This window comes from Arvicola amphibius, chromosome 6, assembly GCF_903992535.2.
Source record: "Arvicola amphibius chromosome 6, mArvAmp1.2, whole genome shotgun sequence".
NCBI lineage: Eukaryota > Metazoa > Chordata > Mammalia > Rodentia > Cricetidae > Arvicola > Arvicola amphibius.
Genome location: NC_052052.2, coordinates 3,735,223 through 3,763,039, shown reverse-complemented (window position 1 = coordinate 3,763,039; position 27,817 = coordinate 3,735,223). Strand labels below are relative to the sequence as shown.

General features: G+C 52.9%; 1 protein-coding gene across 2 annotated transcripts in view; it reads left to right on the top strand.

Annotated features, from left to right (window-relative positions):
• Nphp4 (nephrocystin 4) overlaps positions 1-27,817 on the top strand; it is a 75,078-nt gene that overhangs the window by 15,278 nt on the left and 31,983 nt on the right. For both annotated transcript variants that reach the window (XM_038334520.1, XM_038334519.1), the window contains exons 5-10: positions 661-816; positions 4,954-5,090; positions 7,260-7,441; positions 8,025-8,151; positions 15,380-15,562; positions 21,249-21,378. In XM_038334520.1, the coding sequence (XP_038190448.1) occupies positions 661-816; positions 4,954-5,090; positions 7,260-7,441; positions 8,025-8,151; positions 15,380-15,562; positions 21,249-21,378 (915 nt within the window). The remainder of the gene's footprint in view (positions 1-660; positions 817-4,953; positions 5,091-7,259; positions 7,442-8,024; positions 8,152-15,379; positions 15,563-21,248; positions 21,379-27,817) is intronic.

Sequence of the window (27,817 nt, the reverse complement as noted above, 5' to 3'; positions counted from 1 at the left end):
GAGTCCAGGGTCAGTCTGAGCAATACAGACAGTGAAACTATCTCAGAAAACACTCACAGAGCCATGGAGATGCTTGGTCCCTGGAGCCCAGCTAAAAAGCCGGCATGGTGGCAGCTGCTGGCACCTGCTCATAATCCAGTAGCAGAGAGGTGGGGGATGAAGACGGACAGATCTCCACGAGCTCACTGGCCAGCCAGCCCAACCTACTTGGTGAAATCCTAGGCCATAAGAGATCCTGTGTGAAACAAAAAGTGGAAGGAACCTGAGGAACAGCACCCACGGGGCCCTCTAGCCTTCATCTCCCTGCATCATGCACACACATACACACATGCATGCGCTCACGCACAGCTCAAGCAAAAGCCGAGAGACAAGATCTTCTTGTTTCAGTTTCAACAGAGAGACTGCAGCTTGGTCCTTTTTGCCTTTATTTTATTTTTGTTATTTTGAGACAAGGCATGCTGTGTGGAGCCAGGCCTAGCCTGGAATGCACATTCCTCCTGCATGCGGTCCCCCAGTGTTAAGACAGGTGTGTGCGGCACGTCTGACATCATTCCTTAGGAAACAGCTGTTTGCTCATGGCGTTTGTTGTCATTCCTGGGTTTTAGCTCTTTGATGGGAAATACTCTCGCTTTTAGCCCCTGTCCGCTGCTCCTCCCGCAGAGAGCAAGCACATGACGCTGATGGAGAACTGTAGCCTGCAGTACACCCTGAAGCCACACCCACCCCTGGAGCCCGCCTTCCACCTGCTCCCTGAGAATCTCCTGGTGTCTGGTCTCCAGCAGATCCCTGGCCTCCTTCCTCCTCACGGGGACACGGGTAAGCTGCCCTTGGATCTGGCCACTGCAAGTCTGGGTTAGCTCAAACCTCAGAGGACCTGGGCTCATCCTGACAGGTGATGGCGTCTGGGCTGCCCACGTTTCCCTTAGCTCAGCGGTGTGGCCCGGTGGTGTGGTGGGAGAGCCGGTGGCAGTGACACCCACCACTCAGTTCCGTGGTGAAGAGTGTCAGCCTCCAGCCTGCTCACTGTCTTTCCCTGAGAAGTGCTGTGGCACCCACACTTCTTGTCTCCATGGCTGTGCCGGGAACACCGCTGTCACTGGCTCCCTTCGCTCCTGGGTCACGGATCAGTGACATTGTCATGACTACTTATTGGTTGTACTGAAATACAAACAACAAAGTTGACCACTGTAAGCATTTTTAAGTGGGTTGTTGAAGGGACACTAAGCAGCTTTTTATTGTAAAGATCTGAAGTTACACTAACAATCCTTCAGGGAGGACTAGACATTCTCCCCTCCACACTTATCCCTGCAGAGAAAGCCGCTACCAGTAGCTTTGTGTTCCTGGCCTCTGCTCTCTTTGCTGTGTGGTCTCTTCAGCCCATGAGCCTTGGCCCCCTGAAGGCTGGGGAATAGCTTGGCAACAAAGCCAAGCTTGAGACTTGGGCATTTTGCTCCACAGCCGTGGTGTCACAAGATGTGACCCAGAGATGGTTGCTACACAGAGACTCCCAAACCTGCCCAGCCTCCTTAGTCCTCTATGATCTGTTCCAGAAGGTTCTACCTGCCACTGTGGATCTCGTGCTTGCGGTCATCTCCCTCGCCTCTGTGCCGAGAGGGTCATGATTATGGTTGTGACCCTGGGCCCTTGATGGGTTGGCCATGGGGTCACACTTCCTGTCCAACCCAGGCCCCTTCCAGGACTGCCAGGCTCTCTCACCATCCCAGCTCCCTCGTGTTGGAGAAGCCGCTTGTTGGTTCCGGGCCATGTGGCTAGCTTAGACCCAAAATAATCACACAGAAACCGTATTAATTAAATCACTGCTTGGCCCCTTAGCTCTAGCTTCTTATTGGCTAACTCTTACATATTAATTTAACTCATTTCTGTTAATCTGTGTATTACCATGAAGTCATGGCCTACCAGCAAAATTTTAGCACCGTTATCTCTGGCAGTGGCTCCATGGTTTCTCCCTGACTCTGCCTTCTTTCTCCCAGCATGCCATTTAGTTTTTCATGCCTACCTAAGTTCTGCCCTATCAATAGGCCAAAGCAGTTTCTTTATTCATAATGATAATCACAGCATACAGAGGGGACTCTCACATCACCCTAGCAACTTGTTGCCTTCTTCTGTGTTGTTGTCATGTAAGATTGGGTGTGTGGCACTAGGATGATCCCTTCAAAAGACTTGGTTGTCACCCACCATTGCCTTAACGTTGTTGTTCAAGCAGCACATAGTGAGGTCACACAGTAGAGTTGTCCCAGGGTGGGCTCCAGCTGTAGCAGATGTGGGTCTCTCTTCCTTCACACCCATGCATGTGACAACACCTGTTCACGACAAGGTATGTTGGCTTGATCAGCTCTGGAAAGGTGTTCCTTGTCGGCAAAACATCCAGGGTGCTCCCTGCTTTTAGGTTCTCTATGTGCCGACCACCCATTCACCAAAATGGCTTTTCAGCCCTCAGGCTGTGGCTCACAGTTTTCCCCTCATTCCCTGGGTGTGTGCCGCATACACGTGAAGGTTCTCAGGTAAGGTGGTACAGGAGACACTTCCTGTTTGCCTCAGGACTTGGTCAAGACCACCAGCCTTTGGGATGACACCTATTGGTAGACTGGCCTCTGGTGGGGCACCAGAGATATCTGAGCCCTGTAGTCTCCTTTGCTGAATGACAGTAGCCCTCTGGGACTGGCTGTCTTGACCTTTGTCAGAAGTGTACATATACAGTACATCCTTCCCGGGAGTAGAGGTGGGGTGTGGCTGATAGAACATTCACGGTGGCTTCCGCAGGAGGACCTTCTGTGGAAACTTGGTTCCCACTGCTGTGTGCGTGTGTATGGGGGATGCTGCTTGCTCTTGCACAGCTGAAGAGCTGAACCGAGAGCAGGAGGGGCTGGTCCAGGGCCATAGGGAGAGTCAGCGTCCCTGCAAGCTTGGTTCCTGAGCCCGCCCTCATTCCCGTCACACTCCCTGCTCTCGTAAGCAGGTGAAGGTTTTGACCAGACCCCACCCTTCTCCTGTGGGCTGGTCTGCTCTGGTCACCAGCCTTCAGGTGGTTTGGCCGAGCGATGTGAGAGGCTCTTGTCAGGGCTGCAGCATCTGCTCAGCTCCTCACTGGGCTCTGTGCTGTTAAGCTCTGGTTCCAGGCCCTCTACCTGCCTGTGCTCCTGGACACTAAGGGGTAGCCTCTGGTGTGGCCCTCTCTTCTTCTGTCCTCATTCTGTCTCCCTTGTAGCCTGCTTGAGCTTGACTTCTCTTCCCACCGTGGATCCTCGGCAGTCTGTTCGTCATTCTCTGCCATGGCTTTCCCCTGTTGGCAGTGAAGTCTGTGCCAGGCCAGGCCAGGCAGGCTGCTTGTCTTTCATCCTTGTGCCTGGTTGTTGAGCATTCGAATGTTCCGTGGCATAGAGTCGACCCACCATCTGTCCGAGGCAGTGTAAGCCTTGTGAGGGCAAGGAGGTTGCTGTGTTTCCCTTCCTGTTTCTGTAGAAGCAGATAATACAGACACAAGTCAGGGTCAGCACTGTGAGAAGTTGGACACACCATCATTGCCCTGAGCTGGGTGGTGGCCCGAGGTGGAGTAGCACCTTTGTGTCCAGTGACAGGGACAGGAAATGATAGGAACTGGGCATTGTGAGATAGGAGCGGTGACAGTGGCCACAGGAGCTGCTCGGTGTCCCTGGGCCCTTAGGAGATGAGGGTGAGGAGGGGGTGTCTCTAGTGTCCTGACTCCCAGGAATCTGGTGGACGGTGCTATGAAGAGTCCCAAAGGCGTCCAAGTTGCCAGTGGGTACTGAGTACAGAAGGGGTAGGTGTCATTTTTCACCAGATCCAGACCACACGATCCAGACTGTCACCCGTTCTGATAGTGAGGCTTGTGTGGGTCCTTCCTGTCTGCTGTGGAGTCACGTACCTCCATCTGTGACCTGCTCTGTGATCAGGGTCTGAGTGGCGCACTGCTTGCCAGCGGGTGGGGAGAGGGTGCTCTTCTGAAGAAGTGCCAAGGCTGCTCACAGCCTGCGGCCCTGCCTGAGCCTCTGTGGACATAAGAAATTGATTCGCAGAACATGGTAGTCTGCCCAGCAGAGAGGAGAGGGTGGGAAGTCTGAGAGAGCAGGCATAGTGGTCTGCCCAGTAGAGAGGAGAGAGCAGGGAGTCGAAAGAGAGCTGTTGCGTCTCTCACGTTCCTCTTTCCTGGCTCCAGCTCCCCTCCTTTCCCTTCTTTCTCATAGAGTTATCTGGCCCTGCTTTGCTGTAATGTTCTGCTTGGAGTGACCTGAGTGCTGGACGTGCCTCAGGGACCTCCATGCCCACCACATGGGCCCTTCTTTCTAGACGCTTTCTAAGGAACAGCCACATGGCAACCTTTCTGTCTCTCGTCAGGACAGTGGGGTCCTAGGGTTAGGGACCACCTCACTGCTCAGGGAACCATTGAGGGCAGTGACTTCTTCCTCCACAATCTTTGATCTAAATGCGTCAGTGATCACAGAAAGCATAGGGGGTGGAGACGGGAGCAGATGGGTTCCACCGGGTTGTGGGAAGTGGCTGGCTGCTTCTGGGGAACTGAGGAAGACAGCATACCTGGATCCTGCCATCAGCATAGACACCGAGCCCTGTTCCGGGGCTATCCTTATCTTCCCTGTCCCCAGCCAGCCCCAGGAGGTACTTCTGGGTCAGGCCAGAGGGTTTTCTTGTGGTACTAGTTGGCATGCTTCTTCCCGTGTCTGTAGCATGGACACACACATATCTGATGGTTCAGATGACGCAGGGTAGGTCAGCAGCGTGAGTCAGAGCTGGCATGGTCTTGCTAAAGCCTCATAGAGCTGGAGCCAGAAGGTGCTGGGTGAGCTTGGTTCAGCTCACCTTGCCCTGCGCCCTGCGCCCTGCGGAGGTTCTGGTGTGCTGTTCGAGCAGCCTGAGACTGGCAGGAACAAAGTTAACAGAGCCCTCTTCCCACTCCAGGAGATGCCCTGAGGAAGCCTCGCTTGCAGAAGTCCACCACATGGCACTTAGATGACCTCTTCTTCACCCTGTACCCCTCTCTGGAGAAGTTCGAGGAGGAACTTCTGGGACTGCTCATGAGCGACCACTTCCGGGAGGTAACTCATGTCTCACCCTGCTGCAGTGTGGCCTGACCCTGCTGCCTGCCGCAGGGCTGCGATGACCTACATTTGGTGTTGCTGGGTGTCGGGGTTCATCCTGGGAAGTGTGGTCCTGGGTGTGGGGGTTCATCCCGGGAGGTGTGATCCTGGGTGTGGGGATTCATCCCAGGAGGTGTGTGTGGTCGCGGTCTGGGGAGTCATCCTTGGAGGTGTGATCCTGGGTGTGGGGATTCATCCCGGGAGGTGTGATCCTGGACTTGGGGGTTCATCCTGGGAGGTGTGATCTTGGTCGGGGGTTCATCCTGGGAGGTGTGAACTTGGTCGGGGGTTCATCCTGGGAGATGTGATCTTGGGCGTGGGGGTTCATCCTGGGAGGTGTGGTCCTGGTCGTGGGGTTCATCCTGGGAGGTGTGGTCCTGGTTGTGGGGTTCATCCTGGGGGGTGTGGTCCCGGTTGTGGGGTTCATCCTGAAAGGTTTGGTACTGCCTTTGCCCTTTGGTTTCCTGGCTGAAGAGGGCACTTCTTTCCCTGGCTTACCAGATGAAGTGGGCTAGGAGGGTCCATTTTCCCAGGCCACGCCTTGAGCAGACCCTCCACTCTGTAGGGGGCACTGACAGCCTGCTGCACTGATTTCCCGTAGACTGTGAAATAGTTTTCCTTTAAAAGTGAACTACCTCACCAAAAGAGGGAACCATAAGACACTTAGCCGCTACCACGGACCTTTGAGGCCAGGTGGACTCATTTGAGGAGGTGGCTGAAGGTGACCCCTCTTGGTGGTTTTCTGTCAGTGGTGTGCTCTCATAAGACACTCTGAGTCCTGCCTAACTGTGTGGACACAGCCCTATTGTCCCCAGAGAGCCTCTGTTGGGAACCTGTTCCGATCTTGTCTGTTGCTTCTGAACACATGGGTTTGTTCATGTGCTTGGGTGCAGCTTTTGGGGGGTCACCCTGAACAGGGGCATTGAAGTGGCAGTTATGAGGGCAGCACATGGAGCCCCCATGTTGGCCTGACTCAGGGCCTCGCTCACCCCCCACAGGATGCACTGGGTTCTCTCTCCGGTCCTGTCTTGTTGCTGACCGGTCAGCCTCATGCTCTGGGCCCTGCTGCGCTGACAAGAGGTCTTCTCAGATGCTCTGTGTACCGCGAGAGCCTCCGAATACCTTTGCAGTTGGGGGGGCTCTTTCCCAACTGTCCCAGCTGTGGCCAGAGTGTGGCCTGCCATAGCTATATTCTGCCCTGCCATAGGTCAATACACCTTCTTTATTAGCCAATGGTAATAAAAACATATTCACAGCACACAGAAGGGCATCGAGCACATCAATCTTGAGTGGGAAGAAGATCTTCAGGCTACGGGAGGTTACCCTGGGAGTGGCTAATAGTGACACTCTCAGGTCATAGCCTTTGCCCTGCATGTGAAGCCTCTGCCACCGTGACTATGGGCGTGGCTTGTGTGGCGGACAGTAGCAGTTTGATGCACACAGAGGCTTGACCACCTCTAATACCCCAGGTGCAGGTGCTTCTGACCTTGAGGCTTGTTCTCGCTAAGCCGGGAGGGACACCTGTCCGTTAGGGTTCCGTGCCTTTCTCGCTAAGCCAGGAGGGACACTTGCCCATTTGCTAGGGTTCCGTGCCTTCCTCGCTAAGCTGGGAGGGACACCTGCCCATTTGTTAGGGTGCCATGCATTTCTTGCTAAGATGGAGGTCTGTGGTGTCTAGCCGTGGCTTTGGGGCAGACTCCATTTCTGTCAGCTTGTGACTTGTTGCCTGAGCCGGCGTCCTCTTCCCACCCCACTTCCTCCTGAAGGACAGAGTGGAACCTGGGGGTGTGTTCTGCCCCTGGGTCTCTCTCCATCACTGTGGTGCGCATCTCAAGGAGGTGGCTCCCAGGAGGATCTGAGGTCCATGTTACGAGGTTGTTAAGTTGTCTGCTTGTGAGGGATTCCCCATGCGCAGGGGGAAGATCACGCTGCTTGGGAAGTGCATAGTGTACCCAGTGTGTTCAAGCCAGTGGCCATTGCTGTGTCCTGCCCTCTGGATCGGCTCTTTTCCACTCAGTGCCAGTCCACCTGGGAGCTTTGTGGACTCGTCTTGGCTCACCCCACCTCCTGTGGCCACTCTCTTAATAGTCATTCAGGACTCTTTCTCTGTATCCTTGTCTGTCACAGGGCGCCAGCCTGCTGGATGGCGGTACCCTAGAGGTCCTGGAGAGACGCCTGCACGTCTGTGTCCACAACGGCCTGGGCTTCGTGCACAGGCCCCAGGTGGTTGTGCTCGTACCTGAGATGGACGTGGCCTTGACACGCTCGGCCAGCTTCAGCAGGAGAGTCAGTGCCTCTTCTAAGAACAGGTATCTCCCACGTCGAGGGGCCGAGGTGACATGGGGATGTTGAGCATACAGGGTGGCTTGCCCTGTGGGGTGCCTCTCAATCACCCCTCTTCCCTTATGCTCGGCCACACCTACCAGGCAAAACCTCAGGGTTGTACACTTAGGAAAAGCCACTATTTTTGCTGTGACAACTTTGGGGCTAGAGCTTTAGAAGCTTCCAGCCAAGGGTCTGAAGAGCCCCTCGCATACCTCCTGGAGCGGCCCTGGGGTTTCTTTTCCAAAGGTTTCATGTCTTACTCGGTTGAATCTCATGTGCCGGGCCCCATGCAGACATCACTGTAGGGCGCGCAGGGGTCAGCTGTCACACAGGGGCTCCCTCACCTCTCTGGCCACTCTCAGTGACTCAACTGTCTCCCCTGCAGGCTACCTCCTCAAGTCTGGAGGTGGTGCTAGTGGTAAATGCAGTGACCCCTGTAGGCTGAGCAGAGTGGACCCCCGTGTTCTGGAGCCCCTGGACTGCGGCTGCTCCTCACGGGGAGGGGACACGGGTGGAGGGAGCCCCTGTTCCGACACCCGGCACCTCCTGGTTTGTGTTTCCCACCAGCTCTGGGAACCAGGCTCTAGTTTTGAGAAGCCACTTGCGACTTCCGGAGATGGTCAGTCATCCGGCCTTTGCCATCGTCTTCCAGCTGGAGTACGTGTTCAGCAGCCCTTCGGGAGCGGACGGCAGTGTGAGTCTCCTTTATGGATCAGCTTCCGTGCAGTTAGCTTCATGCCGAGGGGGACTGGCGGGCACCAGTGTCTTCTCTGCATTAAAAGCCTTGGTAACAGCATGGCCTGTGGGGAACCCGCCTCTTTCTGCCCCCGTCATCTTTGTGGGGACTGGACGTTCTGCGATGGTAGGACACTGCCCAGAAAACTTCACGCACTGAAACACCTCTAATTCATAATTATTGAGCCGGTAATTATTTTGAGAAATGAGGCCATTTTACTACATTTTTCATTTGCTGTTAAGTGTAGTGGAAGCTCGAATCTGCATGAGTGATGAGCGGCTTTTTAGAGTAAACTTTCCATGCATCTACATCAGGATTAAAAGTAAGACTTTGTAGTTTTGGTTGGCAGGAGTGGAGCGGGTAGACAGCTTACATGGGGCACAGAGTCCCTGGGAAGCTGATCATGCCGCTCTTAAGACTCAGTTTCTGTTTGGAAAATCCCAGATCATTTGACAGCTAATGCAACGGAAGACAGAGCCACTGTGGCGAGGGCTTCATCCCGAGCCAGTTTTCTAAAGAAGGGAATTAAACCTGGGGCAGGGAGGGGATTGGAGCCCACTCGTCCACTATGCTCTCCATCTTTGCTGCTGCCAGAGCCCCGACTCCTGTGTCTTCTGCTCACACACGGCCTTCCTGGAGTCAACCTCAAGTCTTGGTCACTTTAGCGAACAGCTTATCACCTGTTGCCTTGTCACCAGGTGTTTTACCTCACATGCGCTGCGCAGGTGCGCATGGGTGATGCAGGTGCGTGTGGGTGGTGCAGGTGTGCATGGGTGTGGGCCGTTGCGGGCGGACTGTGGGAGAACCAGGCCTGTGAGGTACTGCTAGGCAGCAGGCGCCTGTCCAGTGTGACTTGGGAGGCAGAGGCAGGAGGATCAGATGCTCAGGGCCTTCTTCATCTGTATACTAGTTTCTGGCCAGGCTGGGCTACATGAGACCTACCCACGGCATAGCCTTGTCCACAGGCTCTACTGGACAAGGAGGGGCACCCGGCACCCAGCAGCGCAGCCCCACCGCTGTCTGTGGAGGCGTTATCTTCAGTATCCATCCGGGATGTGGGCTCCCTGCTTCCTTTTCCTTCCTCTCGTCGTGGATATGGGAACATGCAGGGGTGTGCGTGCGTGTGTGTCTGTGTGCACAAGCGTGAGGAGGCCTGAAGTCGCTGACAGGAGTCTTTCTCACTCGTGCTCCACATTATTTATCCAGCAGGGTCCTTCACTGAGCCCAGAGCTCAGGAGTTCTGGCTAGGCTAGCCAGCCGGCCCATCCTGGGGAATCTCATGTCTTTGCTCCCCATGTGCTGGGGCAGCCGGTGTCATCACGTGCTGTTGTGCGGCCTCTGGGGATCCAGGCTCCTGTCCTTATGCTTGCTCAGTCGACACTTGTTCTCTGGAGCCATCTCCCTTCCCCTGAGTATATTTTATTTTTTATGGGAAACGGGCACATAGACGGGGTGCAGGGCAGCATGGGATGACCTCGTGTCCCATTGCCATCTCTGCGTCCACCACTCTGAGCCAGGCTCATCTGTTCTTCCTCCTGGACTACTCGAGAGCACATGCGATCCTTTTGTCATTTTCTGTACATAGCTGGGAGCCTTCCCCAAAGATAGGCTCAGCTCCTCACCATGGGTGCCCCCCCCCCACCGTGAGGCGTGGTCAGCTTGCAGGGACACCTCTCATTCCTGCAGTCGTCGAAAGCTCTGCTTTGCCCTAGCAGTAAGACTCCCACACAGTATCCTGGCCCAAGCCAGGGACCCCGGGTTTTCTCATTGTATGGTGGACACGTTCCCCTGGTGGCTTTGCTGGATTTCCTTGTCCCGTGTTGCCAGGCTTCTGGCTTGGCGTTGTGTTTCAGAGCAGAGCTGAGAGCCTCAATCCCCTTTTATGGACAGTGTATCTTCAGATGGCTCGGCCAGACAAGAGGGAGACCGGCTGGGTCAGGGAGAGCACCGGCAGGAAGTCGAATCCCTTTCATGCTCAGCCATTATTAAAAATAAATGGGAAGGGATACCCATTGTAAGTGTCTTGCTCTTTAGCCGTAGCGGCTGAAGCCTTAGCTTTTGGGGATAAATCGGGTTGTGAGTTGCCCAAGAGGTGGTGTCCAGGGAGACTACTTCCTTGTCAGGATTCAGGGAATGATATATCTTGACAGCCCCCACGGAGCTGCCTCACTGCTAAGCTCTTAAGTGTGCAGTGGTGGTCCCCAGAATGTTTGCCAACCTCCCCAAAGCATGAGAACGGAGCGAGGGCCGAGGGCCCAGTTACAGACTTTCCAGGCAGAACCTCCTGGTGTGTGTTCATTCAAGGTAACTGTGCCTTCCCAAAATTTGTAGGAGCGAACACATTGCTCTGCGTGGTGTCACGTGACAAGATGCGCCCCTCCCCAAGTCGCAAAGGAGTTTTGTTCTAACTTGTTATTTATGTATTTACTGATGTTCTTTGGTTTAACGGAGAGGTGAGTGCAAGCCATGTGTGGTGCTGGTCTGTGGACAGGGACCAATCCCGGCCGACTCCCCGCTGTCACCTGAGTGATCTTTGTAACGCTGGTGTTGTTAACGTTGTATTACTTTTGCAGTGACAGAATACCTAAAGACAGACACTAACTGGAGGAAGTGAGGGTTGACTCCTGGTTTGAGGGTACCCATCATGGTGGGAAAGGCATTGTGGTGGCAGTGGCTTGCCAGGGCATCTTCAGGAGCATGTGAGGCCACTTGCTCACATTGATGGACCAGGAAGCAGGGTGAATGTGTGTCTGTGGAGAGCGCCTTTGCATCCTGTGTGACGATTCTGATCCCTGCGTCCTTTGAGAGCATTTTATCTCCCTGGACTCAGGAAAAGCCAAGGACTCCTGGGCCCAGGAGTCAGTCAGGTGACCAAGGTGACTCCATGATTGTGCAGACACATTGTGCCAGACATTGTAGTAAAACTCTGTTTTTATGTGTGCGTGTGTGTGTATGTATGTTTGCGTGTGTGGGTGGTGTGTTTGCATGTGTGTATGTATGTTTGCACGTGTGTGTGGTGTGCTTGCATGTGTGTATGTATGTTTGCACATGTGTGTGGTGTGCTTGCATGTGTGTATGTATGTTTGCGCGTGTGTGGTGTGCTTGCATGTGTGTATGCATGTTTGCACGTGTGTGTGGTGTGCTTGCATGTGTGTATGTATGTTTGCGCGTGTGTGGTGTGCTTGCATGTGTGTATGTATGTTTGCATGTGTGTGTTATGCTTACATGTGTATATGTATGTTTGCATGTGTGTGCTCCCATATATGGGGGCCTGGGATTTGTGTGTGGAGCGTTTTCCACTTATCCTCTGAGGCAGGAGCTTGCTGTCTTAGGTTGCTATTGCCATAATGAAACACCATGACCTAAAACAACTTAGAGAAAAAGGGTTTGTTTGACTGATACTCCACAGCACTGTTCATCATCAGAGGAAGTCAGGACAGGAACCCAGACCAGGCAGGAACCTGGAGACCATGGAGGGGTGCGGCTTACTGGCTTGCTCTTTATGGGTTCCTCAGTCTACTTTATTACAGAACCCTAAAGCAAAAGCCTAGCGTGGCCATTATGGGTGCACAATGGACTATCCCCACCCCCACATCAATTAATAATTAGGAAAATGCCCTACGGGCTCGCCTGCAGCCTGATGTTAAGGGGTCATTTTCTCCATGGGGGTTCCCTCCTCTCAGAGGACTAGCTTGTGTCAAAGCGGACCAGCACGCTCACCAATGCAGCTAGCTAGCTAGTCAGCTTGCCTGGAATCTCTGTCTCTTCCCTCTGGAGACAGGCCCCCACATCCATCCCTGTTTACGTGGGTTGCGGGGACCTGAACTCCTGTCTTCTTGCCTCTTCAGCAGCCATCTCCCCAGCCGCTATGTTTGTGGGTTTTTTTTTGACTTTTTATAGTTACAGATGTGGGTTTTGACTGCTTCCTGCTAGATGTGTTCATGGACGTTTTGTTTTCCATGCTGTTGTTCTGCGTGTGGTATTTCTGTCCTTTACATCTAACGTGCCTGTGGTGCTTGTGTGGATAGTCTTGAATAGGTGGACAGCTCTCGTGAAGCATCCTCACATACTGAAGTTAGACCCTGCGTCAGGAGGTGTGGAGTCGAGCAGCTGGTACCCGGGGCCCCACGGTGACACCGCGGCAGAACTCTGGCTTTCAATCAAACCCTCCTGTCATGATCTTTCATGTTTGTTAACGTGTGGCTCTTTTGCCCGCTGCCCATCCTTGCGCGCGTGTGCATGTGTTTCTCTGCTCGTCCTGCGGTCTCTTCAGCCTTTTCCTCTTCCCTCCTGCTTCCCTTCCCGTTCAGCTGGTAGTGCCTGGTGAGTCTTTCCATCCCCTAAAGCCCCTTCCTGGGACGGCCCCCTCCTTATATCTCCTGTGGCCTGATTTCAGGTACCAGGGATGATACTGTTGTCATCAGGGTGCTGCTTCAGCAAACCCTGTGGTGGACCAGTGCCACAGGAGGGGCTGCTAGCCCACAGGACCTCACCAGAGGGAGAGGGAGAAGGAACAGGAGGAGGCAGGACAGGCTCTCCAAGGGAAGCAGAAGCCAGGGCCCAATGCTGCCCTTGTGGCTGCTTCCTGGATGTCTATGCAGCTGCTGTGCCCGACTCAGTCTTCCCGGGTGGCAGCCACACCCCTCCACCTCATGGTCACCTCTGCAACCCGGACAACCTCTCTTGCTTCTTCAGTCCCGACAGGCCGACAAAGGAGCTAGAGTTTTGCTGTCCTGTTAGCCAATCAGGAGGGTTGTTCCAGGCCGTGGGACTTGCTTCACTGCTTGTGTGTGTGGCTAAACATAAGCATAACCACTGTGCTTAGTTGAACGAGCTGAAAATATTGCCCAATAAATGATCCCTGTGAGTCTTAGTGATATCTTGTAGGCCGGGTCATACATGGGGGCAGATGATGTTAATATGGGCCGTTAGGCTTCCCTTGCCCCTGTGAATATGTGTGAAGGGAATTAACTGGCCGTGGCTGCCAAGTCCACTGCGCCTCTCATCTGTGCTAGGCTGCTGCGTGCAATTGATGCTGCTTGGTCGCAGACCCTCTGCTGGAGGGTTGGCGGGGAGGAGGGGTGGAGGCTCACGCCACCACTGCCTGTCTCCAGTATTCGTCACCTTGGGTCTCAGCCTTGTGAGGTTCGCCTGAGTGGCCCAGAACTCAGGTTCTTTCGGAGGAGTGGTTTCTGGACTCAGGCTGTCCGAGTCTGGGTGGGCGGGCTGTGACTAGCTTCTGACTCCTATACCGCCTGGGTCTCAGGGCTGCTCTCTAGCTGTGGGGTTCTGTGTTAGAGTTCAAAGGACAGAGCCTCCCCCTCCCACCATGAGACAGATTTCTCAGGGTCCTGGCTGGGGTCTGAACTGTCGTCTTTGCAGTGGTCTTCACAGTGCCCCACGCTTTCTTGTCACCTCCCTTAGAGGTTTGATGACCTCCCAAGTCACTGTGTTTGCTTGCAGAGGACTCCTTGATTGTCATTCCTGGGATGGTAGCTGTGACTTGGTGTGTGTGAGTGTCTATGTGTGTGTGTCTGTGTGTCTGTGTGTGTCTCTGTGTGTGTGCACGCGCATGCATGCGTGGGTGTGTGAGGACTGGAACTCCAATGGCTGGGCTGGCAGGGCAGCAAGCCCCAGAGACCCCTGTATCTTACCTCCCCAGAGCTGGGATTGCAAGGACGAGCACATTGCTGTCTGCATCCCTGCATGTCTCTGGCTCCATCCTAGTGCTCTTCCCAGACTTGTTATCTGCTTTCAGGGAGCTCAACTACCCCGGGATGAGCTCATCTCACGATGCTAATTGCATCTGCGTAACCACATGCTCCAGGGGGCAGGATGGGACAGATGTACCATGAGCCACCACTCAGCCCACCACTGAGACTCTGGGCAGTAGCATCTGTGGGGGGTCAGTGTCAGAATTCTGCCTGTGGCTTTGCTGACTTCAGTTCTACAGCAAACCCTGGCTCATAAGCCCGTCTGTGCTCCTTTGGCTTTTTATATAGCTTCTTATAGTTAAAGGAAAGCTATTTGTTTTAGAGTAGTTTGGGCTTTTCTCTCTTTCTTTTGAGGATGCATGAATTCTAATTCTGATCTAAATTTGGCAGGAAAAGAAATAATAAAGCCAGTCATCATTTTTATTTTTCCTTTTGAGATGGGGTCATCCTATGTCACCAAGGTTGCCCCTGAACTCCTTGTCTCACAGAGTCCCCCCATCTCTGCCTCCTGTGTAGCTGGGACTGCAGGGCTGCACTGTGGTACCATGCAGCCTTTAATCCTAACCAAAAAAAATCGTGGCCAGGCGAGGCCCCATGAGTGACCGTGCTTGCTCTGTGCGTGTGCTTGGCCCCGAGTAGTGAGGATTGGGGAAGGGCCTGAAGCAGGAGCCTCTGGGCTGGTTGCAGGAGACAGGCGCATGTGTGGAGTTGGCTGCCACCAGCTCCCAGTTATCATGTCAGGGTCTCAGAAGTGATCAGTAGCTCACAAATCATCCCTCGCTGTTAAAGGCAAAAGCGAGGAGAAGCGAGTGTTGATCTAACTGACAGATACTCCACACGCAAGAGGTTTATATTGATCGAGGACCAAACAGCCACAGAGAACCGTGAAATTGGAAAATTAGATGTCAGGATCACCTAATTTGAGAAACGAAGCCAGAAGGCGCCGCACCGATCGCACGGACGCTTGGATGCCTGTTTTATTTTTGATCCCGCCTTGAGCGACTGCGTTTACAGAAGCCATCCAGCCGCTTCTGAGTTTAGGCTGTTTTATCGGCGAGTGCTCTGGCTCCATGTGTAGTGATTGTACTTTGAGAGGCCTGGGTCTGTCACCAGTGCCAACTGACACCCTGCAGCTACCCAGCACCTTCCAAAATCTGTCCTGCCCACGCAGGGATAGGGTGGAGGCAGGGGCAGGGTGGAAGCAGGCACTTCCCCGTGTGGCAGAATCTGATGGTGAGGGGTGAGGTTCCCACTCTCTGGATTCTTTGCTTATACAGGGATATTAACATGGCAGTACCTAGACACCCACCCTCTGAAGCCTGACTGTGGGGAAGGACCAGCTCTATCTATTCTGCTGATCTGCAGAGTTTGAAGTCTAGCTCTCAGCCCTAACTAGGCTGTATGTGACCCTATCACTGATTTCCCACTCAGTGGCTGCTGTGCTAACTCCTGTGGCTGTGGTTTGTTTCCAGGCAGCCTCGTCCACCTCTCTCTCCAACTTGGCATGCATGCACATGGTTCGCTGGGCTGTCTGGAACCCTGAGCCAGAAGTAACCCCAGGAAAGGTGACACTGCCTCTTCAGGGTGGGATCCAGCACAACCCCTCACACTGTCTGGTCTATAAGGTGCCTTCAGCTAGCATGAGCTCTGAGGAGGTAAGTACTAAGTAGGTGAGATTCTCATATGCTTCTAGCAAGTTTATTTGTGTGTGTGTGTGTGTGTGTGTGATATTTGGGTACAGTCACCCATGAGAGTGCATATGGATGCCAACAGTTGACATCATGTGAGGGCGTGTGTATGTGTGTGTGTTTGTATGTATGTGTATGTATGTGTGTATGTGTGTGTTTGTGTGTGTATATGTGTGTTTGTGTGCGTGTGTATGTGTGTGCGTGTGTGTATGTGTGCGTGTGTGTCTGTGTGTCTGTGTGTATGTGTGATATTTGGGTGTAGTCACCCATGAGAATGCATGTGGATGCCAGCAGTGGACATAGGATTTTTTTCCAGTATTCTTCCCCATCCTATTTTTGGACACAGAATCTCACTGAACTTGGGACTTGCTGATTGGCGCTAGCATGCCTGGATAGCGAACCCCTGGGATCCAACTGTCTCCCCTCCTCCCACCAGTATTGAACTGGGGTCCTCATACTTTCTCAGAGGCACTTTACCCACCGAGAATACCTTATTTATTTATTTATTTAAACGCTACAAATTTACTAGTGCGTTTCCAGCATTTCATGAGCAAACCTCTCCCGTGTCCTGGGTATGCCCTTGGTGCTCACTGACTTGTGGTTAGGCCAGTCTTGCTTCTGGGTCCGCTAACCCTTCTTCACATCTGGAGGCCTTGCCCGATGAACCATTTTGCATACTCTGCGTACACTCTGAGGGGTTTCCTCCTCTGCTTGTGTCCATGTTTTGTGCCTCAGGAGGACGTCATGTGGTTTTTGCCGGGAGGGTTCGTGGCCTGAGAACTAGGTTTTGGCTTCGGTCTCCAGCTGGGCTTTAGAGCCACTCTGGACCGTGCCCCTCTTGGCTGGACGTAGGGTGTCTGGTCCACAGTGGATTCTCAGATGAAGAAACCGGCTCGGTTGTGACATTCTCTGAGTTCCAACCTGGAAAGCCAGTAAGGCCAGGAGAGGCTGGAGGATGTGTTTGTCACCCTGGCTGTCCTGGCTGCCCCGGCTTCCCTGTTCAGGTTGTGGTCGTGGAAGTCCAGTGACCCAGGGCATCATGGACAGTTTTGGAACTATGACTTGCCTCTGGCCAATGTCTAGGGTCCATCCTGGCCCTCTAGGCTATGGTAGCCCGTGACCCCTGTAGTTCCATGTGGTGCCTGTAATGTGCCTGTCTTACCCCCATCCACCATCCCCCCTCCGTGGTGCCTGTAATGTGCCTTTCTCACCCCCTGCCCCCCCCCCCGTGGTGCCTGTAATGTGCCTGTCTCACCCCCTGCCCCCCCCCCCCCCCGTGGTGCCTGTAATGTGCCTGTCTCAGCAGTGTGCAGAGCCTTTGAGCTCATTTCCCCTGTCTCAGGTAAAGGGCCGTACCTGTCATTTTATTGTCACTGTGTGCTGACTCTAGCTACAGCTACTGTTTCCAGTGTTGTTATTCGCCATCTGACTGATGCTCTGGGGACCCGCATCAGGGGCAGCTGGTGTGCTGTTCCCTTGCTATGAGCAGTGTCTCTCATGGGTCCGTGTTTTGCTGCGTTTTCATATGGTCTAGTCCAAGCCCCTATTATGAAATCACCGCCAGAAATCTCAAAGTCATTACCATTCCCCCCTCTGTCTTTTAAATCATCCTCCCTCCCCTCCTCGCTGTGGATGTGTCTCTCTCTCTGTTTCTGTGTGGTTGTGTGTGCATGCGTGTGTGTGTGCGTGTGTGTCTTTCTCTCTGTGTGGCTGTCTCTCTGTCTCGTCTTTCTCAGTGTCTGGTGTAAATGTTTGTCCCGTTTACAGCTCATCTCGCCACTTTGTTGCCTTTTTCTTTTTGAGTGTGTGAACTGTGTCAGGCACACACATTTTGAAAGTTAGACTTGTTTGACGACACACGTGCCAGACATTTCCCTTCTCCATGAAGAACGCCACATCTGAGTTCCATTTCTCAATCCCAGAACTGCTGACGTTTCTGCCAGGCAACTTTTTGCTGGGACTGTCTGCTCTAGAGGGTGGATTGGCTGCATCCCCATCTTCTGCCACTAGGTGTCAGTAGCATCCCCAGTTGTGGCTGCTGAAGTGTCTACAGCCGTTGTTGACTGTGGTGGAGGACCAGCACTGTGCAGACTGAGTGGGTAGGGGTGGTGAATTGTGGTGGCTCTGTCTCCACTCCTGTGCCGGAAGAGCACCACGGCTTCTTCATCTTCTTTGCTGGTGGTTCTGACACCGGCCAAGTGAGGCCAGCTGGAATCAAGGTGTGCTTCACCTGGGCTCTCACCAACCAGCTCCACAGCCCATCCCTTGTTCAGTGACTGTCTTTTGAATATGCACAGTGAGACTTGGAAGAACATGCCTGAGCCTGTGAACTCACAGCTGAGCAGTAACGGCAGCTGCCTGTCAAGGAAAATAGCAACACTGGAAATGCAGCATGGTTTCTGGGAAGCATGTTTAGGGTTCGTCGTGAGAAGTTGTTTTATTGTTTGCTGTGAAGTAACATCTCGCGGCTGTGCTTCCTGCCCAGCTCTTGTCCTTTTCTTTTAAAAGTATTTATGTCTCCAGAAGCCAGCACCTTCAGTTTCTAGTTAGGATTTATAGTTATTTACCTTTGATTTGGAAATAGTATGCTTCCTGTGCTATTAGTTTATCAGTTGTAGACATCAGGCCCCGAGTCCCTGAGCTGACAGATGAGGACATTCGCCGTGCCCACACTCCGGCCCTCTTTACAATCACCCAGCCTCAGGTACGGTGTACACAGCAGGCTGGTTAGAAAGTCGAAGGGTGCCCGGGAACGGGGCCGCGCTTACAGGGAAGTGGCCTGGAAGCAGCTTGTGAAGTTGCTTATCCCAAGCTGCGGTATGGTTCTGACCTTATCAGCAGGCCGAGGAGTTGGAGACCTGAGCTGTGTGTGTGGGTTGGACGCTATCCAGTCCTGGGGCTGCCCCCTGGAGGAGCATAGGCAGCAGATCTTATGGCACTGTGCAAACTTTGAACACTCATGTGGACACCATTGCCCAGAGAAACTGTGGCCAGAAGCTGGGGCCTGAGCCCCCTGGTGCATAGTATCAACTTTCTTCATGCAAAGCAGCTACAGACTCTTAATGTAATCTTTAAAATGAGTGTAATATAATCTAAATGATTTTGTATACCAGGAGCTGAGGTAGAGAAAAGGCTTTTGGTAGACAGCAACACTGAGATGGTGAAAGGTTGGTGATCAAAGATCTTAAAACACTCAGGCACACAGGCCCTAGTACCGTCGAGAAGAGAGAGAAGACGCAGAGATGAGCAAGATGGAAATTTCAGAACTGAAGAGCAGCAAAGGCAAAATCTTCACAAGATGTGCACTGTGGCTGGGTGGATGCTGATGAGTCGGTGAGCCTGAAGATCAGTCAGTGGAGCGAGGGCCTCCCGAGCTGCAGGAGCTGATTGGTGGCCACAGGCCAGGCTCTGCTGCTGACCAGCAGGACAGCGCCCAAGTCCGCACACGTGTCAGCACCCAGTTCGATTAGACGGGAGAGCGCCTGGTGCAGGAAACGCCTCTGAAGATACGAGGACAGGAAACCCTGGGCAAGAGACTGGGAGTTCAGCAAAAGCCCCGAGATAAATGGGACGTAACCTCAGCCAGACACTGGATCACTGAACTGAAAGCAAAGAAAAAGAATCAAGAACAGAAGTAGAAAAGTGGCTCCTTCCCCACAGAGAGATGGAAACGTGGATGGTTGTGTGCTCCTGTTAGAAGCCATGAGGGCCGATGTGGAAAAACAAAAGGGTTTGGAACCAAGAATTCTGTACCCATCAAGAGTCACCCAAAGCTCAGGTAGTACCTCCCCCAGTGAGCTGGAGGAAGGGAATTCGGAGCAGAGTGGCGTTGGCTACAAGTTTTCCTAGATAGAAGGAAACATGGAAGATGGGGTGAGGAACAGTGGAAATGAGGGCTTCGTGGGCTTCGTGGGAGGTTGAGGTGGAAGTTACATTGTATCCTGTGAGGTCTTCAAGGTGTTTAGATACAGTAGGATGAGGCAGAAGTTACATTGTATCCTGTGAGGTCTTCAAGGTGTTTAGATACAGTAGGATGAGGCAGAAGTTACATTGTATCCTGTGAGGTCTTCAAGGTGTTTAGATACAGTAGGGTGAGGCGGTATAATATCAGGAGCCTGGGTCTCCGTGAGAGCACCTGCATTCCATCCTCTAGAGGGAACAATGCCAGAGAGGAGTTCATTTAATTCATTTAGTTACTAACTTGAGAAAGAGCCTCACTGTGTTAGCCATACAGAACTCAAGCTGGTGGTGACACCCCCCAACCCTCCCTGTCAGCCTCCCGAGGACTGGGTTGCAAGCATGTGCCACTGCTCTGGGAGAATTTATATTTAAATCCTTAAGAGAAGTCATTAACACTGAGATACCACATCAATTACAATTAATTTTGTTATAATGAGAATATCAGACACAGGGAGGAAAGGCTTGTTGTGGCTCACAGTGTCAGAGGGACCACAGCGTGTCCTGGTGGGAAGGCAGGGTGTGGTGCATGGAGGTGGGAGCATTTAATTCAGACTCTTACTAGGGAGAACAGGAGGTAGAAGGAGCCGGCCCGGGTCGGGGGTGGATATAATCGGCAAAGGTCACTCCTAGTGACCCATTTGCAGCAGCCAGGCCCCACCCAGTAAAGGTCCACATGCCTTCAAGATCGCCCTGAACATGAGCCCGTGGGGACATTTCAGATTCAAACTGTCACAGCTTAAACCCTGTAGGTGCTGGGAACTGAACCTGGGTCTTCTGTAAGAATAGCCAATGCTCTTAACTGCTGAGCCATCTCTCTAGCCCCTGTGGCTCAGGTTTTTTTTTTTAAATTTTTATTTTAATTCTTATAAAATGTAATGTCTACAGAGTCACTTTCTAGCAGTTGATTCCCAGAGAAATGAGAACCGTTCACAGAGCTCTGTCTGTGCTGCCTCTGTGGACAGTCAGCAGACTGGCAGCTAGCCAAGTGTTCTCAGTGAGTGGATGGATGGATGGATGGATGGATGGATGGATGGATGGACAGATGGATGGATGGATGGATGGATGGATGGATGGACGGATGGACGGATGGATGGATGGACTGATGGGCTGTGGTGCATCAGTATAATAGGACACGACTCAACCATGAAAGGCATGGACTGTCGATATGTGTTTCTGTGTGGTCGATGGAGTGAGTGAGAAGGCCACTTTCAAGGGCTGTGTGCTGCGTGCTGCGTGCTGCGTGCTGCGGATTGTGTTTGCATGACATGCAAGAAGAACAGCCTAGTTATGGAGAAGCCGGCAGTGGGTGCTTGGACCAGCCAAGAGAGGGGTGGGGCAGATCACGTGTTTCTGCACAGGGGTTAAAAACTCATAGAACTATAGTTATGCAAGCCAGTCAATATTACATGTTAATTATAAACACGCACATTGTGGCTTATTAAATACCTTAAACTATACTTCTTGAGTAAATGTCATTTCCTGATAATATGGTCTCCTGGGATTTTAATGCCACAACTAATTTTCATCTCAGGAAATTACTTGTTTATGATCTAAGAACACGTGGCTGCCTCCAGAGTCTTTGCTCTCTTGCGGAAGCTTTTTTTGAGGGGGTCTGGAGAGTAGGGCTGGGCAGCCATACTGGGGGGTCACTGATGGGAGTGAGTGAGCATTGTTGCTCTTGGGTTAACTACAGGTGAAGCAGGTGGAGTCGGGAACCATCCAGTTCCAGTTCTCGCTGAGCTCGGACACCCCCACAGAGCGTGCCAATGGCCCCAAGGCAGAGCGGCGGCGGTCCTCCAGGAAGACGCCTGCGTCCCCTTCAGGTGAGCTGCACAGGGCCCCCTCTGGCCTGCAGCTTGCTTCCCTCTCTCATCAGCCCTGCTGGGTGATTGCTGCAGCCTGTGCTAGGGAATCAATTAGCTGGCTTCCCTTAAGATGATGATGTGGGATTGGATGATGTGATAATGTGTGGTCCAGCTGTTTGTCACCCAGCCTTGAGCCACAAATGGTTCAGTTACATAGCACCTCCCCAAGCAAGCATGTATGTGTTGGTGAAGGGTGATTTCATCAAGGGCATGTCACGGGGGCATCCTGCGAACATGGGGCCTGGGAAGACCAGCTGGAAGTGCTGGCAGCCATCCCGTCTGTGTGCATTGATCACTGTTGACTTCCAGCGCGTGGTTTGGGGGTGTCCCTCCAGGAAAAGGGACATAATGGGATGCAAGTGGCAATGGCCCCTAGCAGAGGTTCAGTCCTTGCCCTGTGAGTGACAGGTCCACAGGTGTATGTGGGATGAAGAACCATTACTGTCATTGAGCTTGAATGACTTAGCATCTTCTGTGTGGCCTGGCGCTGTGTTCATTGCCTTTTGCTTTAGGCCTGAGCCCGTGCTGCTTTAGGCCTGAGCCCGTGCTGAAGCCAGGATGGAGGAAGAAAGGCATGCATGGCAAGATGTATACGTGGGTGTTGTGTTGTGGCCTGGGTTTCTGGAGAAGATCTGTCTCCTGCTGACTGAGGGCTGTAAAGGTCTTACTCTTCTGATCCAGATGGATGGATGGGGAATGACCTGCTTGCGAATCCATGAGTAGTGCTCCCCTTCTCTAGCTGTACTCCCTTGATTCAGCTGTGCTCCCCTCCTCCTGCTATGTTCCCTTCCTCCCACTGCTCTTTTCCTCCCACTGTGCTTCCATCCTCCTGATGTGCACCTCTCGTCCTTTACTGTGCTCCCCTCTTCCCACTGTGCTCCCGTCCTGCTGTGCTCTCCCTCCTACTATTTTCCCCTCCTCCCACTGTGCCCCTCCCATTGTACTCCCCTACTCCTTCTGTGCTCCCATCCTGTTGTGCTCCCCTCCTCTGTTGTGCTCTCCTCCTGCTGTGCTCCCAGGATTCCTCTGGCTGCCCAACAGCAGGGGATGCCAATTGGCAATGGAGGATGTGCTGTCCCTTCCTAGACTCCCCCTGCCCTTCCTACCCAGTCTCTGATAATCTGGACAGTTTTGTCTGGTTTTCTATCCTGATTAGGTGCCTGAGTTCTGGCCTAGGTCTGTCTGTTGAGGTTCTGATTTGTGGAGCCAGGTTCTGTTGAATATAATTTTCTCACTGGTAGGTGAGTGACCCACTGACCCCTCTGACAGCTCAGTATGCAGACCTCCATTTTACTGGCCGTTGCCTGGTCGCAGGCACCAGAACCTCACCATTTGGTGACTGGCCGCATTGAAGGTGTCCTCTCTGCAGAGCAGTTGAAGCTCCTAGTTTGAATTCTGTGCTCAGGAGACCGTTCAGGGTTGTTCACGGAGTGTATACATTAATGGACCATCTTATGTAAGTGGGATCTGCTGTGCAGCATCTCCTGTACTTGGGGTTCTGCCAAAAAGTCCGCCAGAGCCTTCGGGGTGGTGGGCGGCAGGCGTGCACTTTCTGTCGGAGTCGCTCCAGAATAAATCCCCATTTTCTGGGGAATATAGCCTTGCAGACTGTAATGTTCCTCCTTGGTCAGTTCTCTCAAATTTGTCTCTTAGCTTCAGAATGGCTGCACAGGGTGGGGCGTGGCATTCCAAGTGTGTCTGTATCGAGTCATCTTAGGGTCAGGACAGTGTTAGTGTCCATCTCTGCTCTAAGATGACCCAAGTGTTTTCTCTCTGTTTGGAAATATTAAGCACTATGGTCAGTGGTGGTCACCACCTGCGTGCAGCCTGAGGCGTGCAGGGCTTACCTTGTCCCTGTAGCCTAGTTCCCACCGTGTCTCCTAACCTGCACTGCTCTGCCTTCTGCCTTGTGTGGGGACTTGGTGGTGTCCCTCCTCTGCATGCCTGACAAGCTCTGCCTGGGCTGTGGAGCTTGAGAATTCGCGAGGCTAGTGGGTGCTCTAACGCTCTGAGGGCAGTTTGACCATTTGGGTCTTGCTCTTCAGCTGTTTTGGGTGGGGCCTGATCAGGTCGGTCTGACTTCCCCCAGAGGACCAGACCCCTCACAACTCTGCCTGTGCTCCCTAAATAAGACTTGAGGTGGCTGTCCAACCTCATGGGCCCACATCTTCCTGATGGTTTTCGCTGCCTGCCCCGTCTGGTGTCTGTCAGCTTCCTGGTGGGACCTGCACTGGAGACTGGGAGGCGCCTCTCCCTACCCGAGCTGTGTCCCTTGGACACTGGCTTCCTTGGTGTCTTGCACTCTTGGCTCTGTTTAACAAGTCCATCCTCCGCGCTGACCGTGTTTGCTCTCTCTCTGACCTGCAAATTTCTGGACAGTTGACATTTGGTGACCACTCAGAATCTCTGTTGTTGTTGCCTGTTGCTCGGGGTCTTCAAGCCATCCTCCTCTCCCCTCCCTCCATCCTCTCCCGTCCTTCGTCCTTCCTACTCCTCTCCTCTTCTATCCTGCCCTGCCCTCTTCCCCTGCACCCCACCCCCACCTCTCTTCTTCAGGTGGGTGGGGGGATAGTCTCCCTACTGGATGGAGAAGTTGGCCCTCCCCTCTCTGGCTCCCTCCTCTGCTGTCGTTCTAGGGACTGTGCAGCCATTCCCTGCGCCCTCTCTTCTGCTGCGCGGAGTCTTAGCTGGTGATTTCTGCCTGGAGTGTAATGTACCCACACAATGTTTATTTATTTATTTTTTTTGGATATGTGCTACTTTTTAAGTCTAAAACAAAGTCCAGTAAAGGGCAGCCGAGGCAGTTTGGAAGACATGAAGCCTAAGTATTCTTGGTTCACAGACTCACCCTAAAGTTACAGGTCCGAGAACAGTGTGGTGTCCGTGGGGAGACCGGCACGGTTGTGCAGGTAGGAGGCCTGGGCTTCTTGCTGCTGCAACAACGTGGCAAACCCTTGGTGACTTGGAAGTCACACATGTGCAGTGGGTCTCACAGGCTGAGGTTGGGCTCACCAGGGCTGCATGCCTTCCACAGGCTCCATGAAGAATTCATTGCCTCTCCTTTCCCCGACATCTAGTGACGCCTGACCCCTCCTCCCTCCTTCCGGCATCCTGGCAGTGAGCAGCATCTAAAGTGATGCCTCAGGGTCCGTGGACCAGCGTCTGCTGCCCCTCACTCTTCTGTGGATTAGGATGTGGCTGTCTTAGGGGGAACAGTTAGTCATCCTGCTGACCACAGGGAGTCAGGGAGTCAGGACACAGCAGCCAGTAGATGGCGCTGGCACACTTGTTTGTACAGAAAATGTAAATTCAGTCCTAGCTTCACGTCACTCTACTAAATGTTGCAAAACACCACACACACACACACACACACACACACACACACACACACACAGATGGATTAAAAACAAAGCTTTAGAAACCCAGGAAAGTGGAGACAGTTAATATGACTCAACGGGCCAGAAGTGATGTAGCTGGCACACAGAGCCCCAGTCTCTAATGGCTGCCGCAGTAGACAGGGTCACTTGTCACCCTCACGATGCTGGCAGAATGGCCCTGGCTGTTCTTCAATGTTTTTTTTTTTTTTTTTTTTTTTTTTTTTTTGCTAAGACAGGATTTCTCTGTATAACAGCCCTGGCTATCCTGGAACCTGTTTTGTAGACCAGGATGGCCTTGAACTCATAGAGATTCGCCTGCCTCTGCCTCCTGAGTGTTGGAATTAAAGGTGTGCACCACCACTACCTGGCTGATCTCGAGTATAGTTTTTGTTTCATTTTGGGTCTTGTTTTCATTTTTAATTATGTGTCTATGTATATGTCTGTGTGTGGGTGTGTGCACTTGAGTTCGGTGCCGGTAGTAGCCAGAACAAGCTGTCATGCCTCCTGGAGATGGAGTTACAGGCAGTTGGGGAGCACTTGCTGTGGGTGCTGGGGCTAGCCTAGGTCCTCTGCAAGAGCAATACATGCTCTCAACTGCTGAGCCATCTCTCTAGCTCCTGCCCCCAGATTTATCTTGTGTTTGTGGAGCTGGGAATATAGCTTAGTGGTTGAGCATGTGTGAGGTTCTGACATGGATTCTCAGCATGAATGAATGAATGAATGAATGAACTAATGAATTAGGTGGCATTTGGGGACGGGAGTGTCAGGTCTGTAGCTGCGTCATTCTGTGCTGTATTAGTCCCTCGAGACAGGGTCTCCTGCTAGCTCTGGAGATGGGCTGGCCAGTAAGGCCCAGTACTCCTGTCTCCGTCCTCTGCAGCATCAGGTCGCAGGCACTCAGCCATGCCTGGCTTTTTGCAGGTGTGCTGGTGATTTGAACTCAGACCTTCATGCTTGCGCTTACCCGGTGAGTCATCTCCCCACACCCATGAATTTAAAAAACACCCTCTCCTCCCCAGCCAGGGAATGGATAAATAAACACATTTATCTGCCAGGTGAATGACAGAAAGAGGAGAGGGTGTCTCGTAGGCTTGTGTGGTGGAAAGCTCGGAGGCAGCGCTGCATTGGGGTGGCAGGGCCCCAGGACCCACGTGTTTCTGCCCCCACCCTTTCCCCTGTTCTCTCTCTCCTCCTTTCAGCTCTGTTTTCTGCAGACCTGGCTTCTTGCCAGAAGTTTCTCCCTGCTCTGAGTTCAGGCACTTCAGGATAATCCTTGGATTTAGGAATCCCAGCAGAGCGAGGTATGTCAGTCACTTGGCTCCAGGAGGGTTTTGAGGTAGTGGTCAGCGTCCTGCTGTGTTACCCACCGCTGGTCAAGCCTGGAGGCTGGGGTGGGGTGGGGTGGGTCTGGGGAGACTGGAGACTGGGCCTGGGGTCACATACGCACTCTGGGTATGTGGTGAGGGGTGCCAGGCAGCTCTCTACAGTAAAGTCCTCAGAGAGGGTACAAGCCCTGGGAGAACAATGGGAAGGCATTGGTCGCCATAGGAACTTCCGTCAGTGCAGTTCTGCCCGGCTTCCCTATCTGTGGGGGTCCACCGGGCACCTCGGCCTGTCCCCTTCTCTGGCTGCTGCTAGTAGCTAAACAAATGAATGAAAGCCTCCCCGGCTGGAGGAGCACAGAATCCAATGGCCAGGGGTCCGTCCTCAGCAGCCCCTGTGCGGATGTGGCTGACTGGAGGAACCGCGGAGATGGGAGTGGGGTGGAGGGGTGTGTGTGGGGGGGGCAGAGCCTGCTTACCAGGTCCCTTCCCCCCAGTACCCGCTCAGCTCAGCACAGCAGCATTCCGTTCTCCAGAGTGAGCCTGCTGTGTGTGTGTGGGGGGGAGGTTTTCCTCTGGGACACTGAGCAGCAGTTTGAGTTCTGAAGAAGCAGAACCATCATGCACACACTCTGAGGTTTTTTAAAAAAGATTCACTGTCTCTGCAGAGAGACGTCTGCTTTGGTTTCTGTGGACATCAGGAGCAGCTCCATAGCACAGTATTAAAATGGCAAGACACGTGTTTCAGTGACTGTGCGGCTGAGGCCCGGTTTGTCTGGCTTATTTAATTTGGATTTATGGCTGTACTCGTCCTGTTCATACAGTCATTCCACCCTGCTCCTGGTGTAGAAGTCATTGCCTCCCAAGACCCCAGTATCAGAGACTTAAACATACTCACTAGCGTCTAACCTGTGAGAGGAACTTTGCAGATCTCAGTGTTGTACCAGCTTCTTAATGGCATGTGACTGTCACTTTCAGTGAGGTGTTCAGGCTCTCCCGAATGGATTGTCCTTTTATTTTTCCCATAAAGTTGACAGAGAGACAGAGGTCTGTTCATCTCTGACGATGGGAGAGCAAGCCTCGAGTCACTAGAGGGCGCTCAGGCTGCACTTTTGAAGGAGCATGGAATTTCCTTGACCCATATTTTGCTTTTGAGTGTCCTGGTGGCGATGGCAGTTTGGATTGTTTGCTCAGTAGATCTAAAAACAGTCCTGTAGCAGGGGTTATCGAAAACACACACTGCCTTGTCTCCAGGATATGTGTGGCTAGGTCCTGCCAGCTGCCACTGTGCCGTAGCTCTCTACACAGGTAGCAATGGCCTCGTGTCTGCGGATCCTGGTCCTCCCACGGAAGTGGGGGTGGCTTTTGGCTACCTTGGCCACAGCAGTACGATCTCCCCTAAGTACAAGGCTATGGAGCGTGAGGGATGTCAGGGAACTGAGATAAGCTGACCCTTCAGGCCTCATTCCACGAGGACTGTGGTCTGAGTTCACTCAGGTGGAGGCCCATGCCTGCCCCACCATCAGGTTCTTCCCTTTGCTCTTAGTTTCCTATTTTCCCTCCCCTGTGATCAAAGCCTCAGGAAGGATGGCATACTAGCAGATCAGCGAGGAATAAAGGCCTTTCAGATGGGTTTGCCTTGTGAATCCCTAACGCCCGGAGCCCATTAGTACTGATTCATCTTTTATCCCCATGGTC